Source organism: Sitodiplosis mosellana, unplaced genomic scaffold, assembly GCF_009176505.1.
Source record: "Sitodiplosis mosellana isolate CC-2019 unplaced genomic scaffold, AAFC_SMos_1.0 Smas_scaffold_836, whole genome shotgun sequence".
NCBI classification, from domain to species: domain Eukaryota; kingdom Metazoa; phylum Arthropoda; class Insecta; order Diptera; family Cecidomyiidae; genus Sitodiplosis; species Sitodiplosis mosellana.
In genome coordinates, this window is record NW_022596078.1 from 1,372 (window position 1) to 3,501 (window position 2,130).

Here is a 2,130-nt window from a genome sequence, read left to right on the forward strand (position 1 = left end):
CATTTTATCGTCAATCATGAAACGTGTCTCAAATTCAAGTGCAAAGCGCACATGCTACGACGTTCATATTTGATCAATTTATTGTATCATGATCAGTAATTTATACCTACGTATATTTTTTCTGCTTCAATTGCAATAGTGTGAAATATGGAATAGGAATAGCAAATGTATCTGCGATTGTTTCCATTTTAAAATTGGATGGCCATACTGAAAACCTTTCGAATGTTGCTTGTGCAAAAATAAGTAGCTTTTAGCTCACATGTAACTTGACCAAATTCCGATTTTTCTGAAACAAAACCTTCAAATTGGTATACCTTATTCATGATCGATGTTGCGAAGGGGTTATTTTATAGGCTTCCACCCAAATTGTCCTTTGTACACACACATTTTATGCCATTTTTCACTTTTTGTGACTCCATACAAGTCATAAAAAACCATACAAATTGGTGTTAGTATAATAATAGTATCAGTAAGTCTTATCGAACGTGAATAATTCGATAATGTGATAAATAGAATGACCTTATCTTTGAATTCATACCAATAGATTGGGTTATCTAGTTCGGTTGACGTCCGTATTAAAAAAAAAATTGTGTGTATCACACTAGTTCCACAATTGGCGAGCATGGCTGATGACTAGTGGCCGAGATCATATTAAGTTCAAGGGAAACACATTAACAATTCATACAATATTGTGTGAATAAAATTATTGATACTGTCCAATAGTTAACCTTATCAACAATTTCGTGAATAAAAATCTACGTATGTAGAGCTCGTAGATCCCCGATTAATGTCAGATAATCGGTAAAATTTATGATTTAAGTTCGCTCAACGTTATTAGATTGAAAAGGTGTCAAACGGTGTTGCGGTTCATTTCACTGCGGTTAACGACGTCTGTTGTGTCTGCTCAATCAGAAATCGTTGCTCACAACAATTTTCTTACAAAAAATTGAACAAAATGAAGGAAATAATTCTGTTGGTTGTTTTCACATTGGGTAATTTTTTTGATATTATACAAAAGGTTGAAATGGAAATAATACTTTTTTCATACATTAATCTTTTCACAGCAACTTCAGCCATGGACATAGAACAACCAAAAACATTTTTTGACGTGCAAAATGATGTGGAAATTAATTTATATACATTGAAAAATCCAACGGAACCTCAGATTCTTGTGATAAACGATACAAATTCGATTGAAGAATCCCATTTCAATCGTAATGTTCCAACGAGAATTTTTATCCATGGTTTTCAATCAAAAGGAGAGCTCAAAACTAGTTTGACTGAAGGTAATTACATAACTACGAAGATCAACCACAGAAGAGTCTGCCGTAATACAGTTTTTTTCGTATTATTTTCCAGCATATTTTCTAAAGGGAAAGAAGAATGTCAATTTAATCGGGGTGAATTGGGAGAAAGCGTCAAGAACATTCAATTATTTGGCTGCATCTCGTTATGTGGAAAAAATCGGAACTCGTGCCGCCGAGTTTGTGGATTTTATGGTAATTTATAAGGAGTAGCCACTGTGACGAATGAGTTGAATATATTCGTGTTTTGGTGTACATGTTCGAAAATGGCAAATTGTGTATTACATAATTATGTTCGACCAATTCATGTCTCTCTATCCCTTTAAATTTTATTTTTAGGTTGACAACAAAATCATCAAATTAACTGATCTCACTGTAATCGGATTTAGCTTAGGTAAACATTTTCTACTTTTCAATTTTTGGATATATTTATTTAATTAATTATTTATTCATTTACAGGTGCACATATTGCTGGCATTAGTAAGTTATCAATCAAAAATACTATTCAGTATTGCGAATTAGTAAAAAAAAAAAACAATGAAATTTTAAGCCGGGAAGAGAGTACGATCAGGCAAAATCCCCAAAATTGTCGGTTTAGATCCAGCCAAACCGTTGTTTTCTTTGGATAAACCAGACGAGCGGCTCGATAGTAACGATGCGACCCATGTGGAAACCATTCATACGAGCAAATTGGGCTTTTTCGATCCACTAGGAATTGTTAGCTTTTATCCAAATGGCGGTCGATCACAGCCTGGATGTACTTGGGATATCGTAAGATCTTTTTTTTTTAATTACTTCGAATCGTATTTCAATTGAACCTTATATT

At 33.4% G+C, this 2,130-nt stretch overlaps 1 protein-coding gene across 1 annotated transcript; it reads left to right on the forward strand.

Moving 5' to 3' along the window:
* Positions 1-604: 604 nt before the first annotated feature.
* Positions 605-2,075, forward strand: LOC129570966 (lipase member H-like; the record flags this gene model as incomplete). Its single annotated transcript, XM_055450689.1, has 6 exons — positions 605-992; positions 1,065-1,286; positions 1,360-1,499; positions 1,644-1,698; positions 1,764-1,784; positions 1,855-2,075. Coding segments are annotated over exons 1-6 (696 nt in total), but the record flags the coding sequence as incomplete, so codon positions are not given.
* Positions 2,076-2,130: the final 55 nt, after the last annotated feature.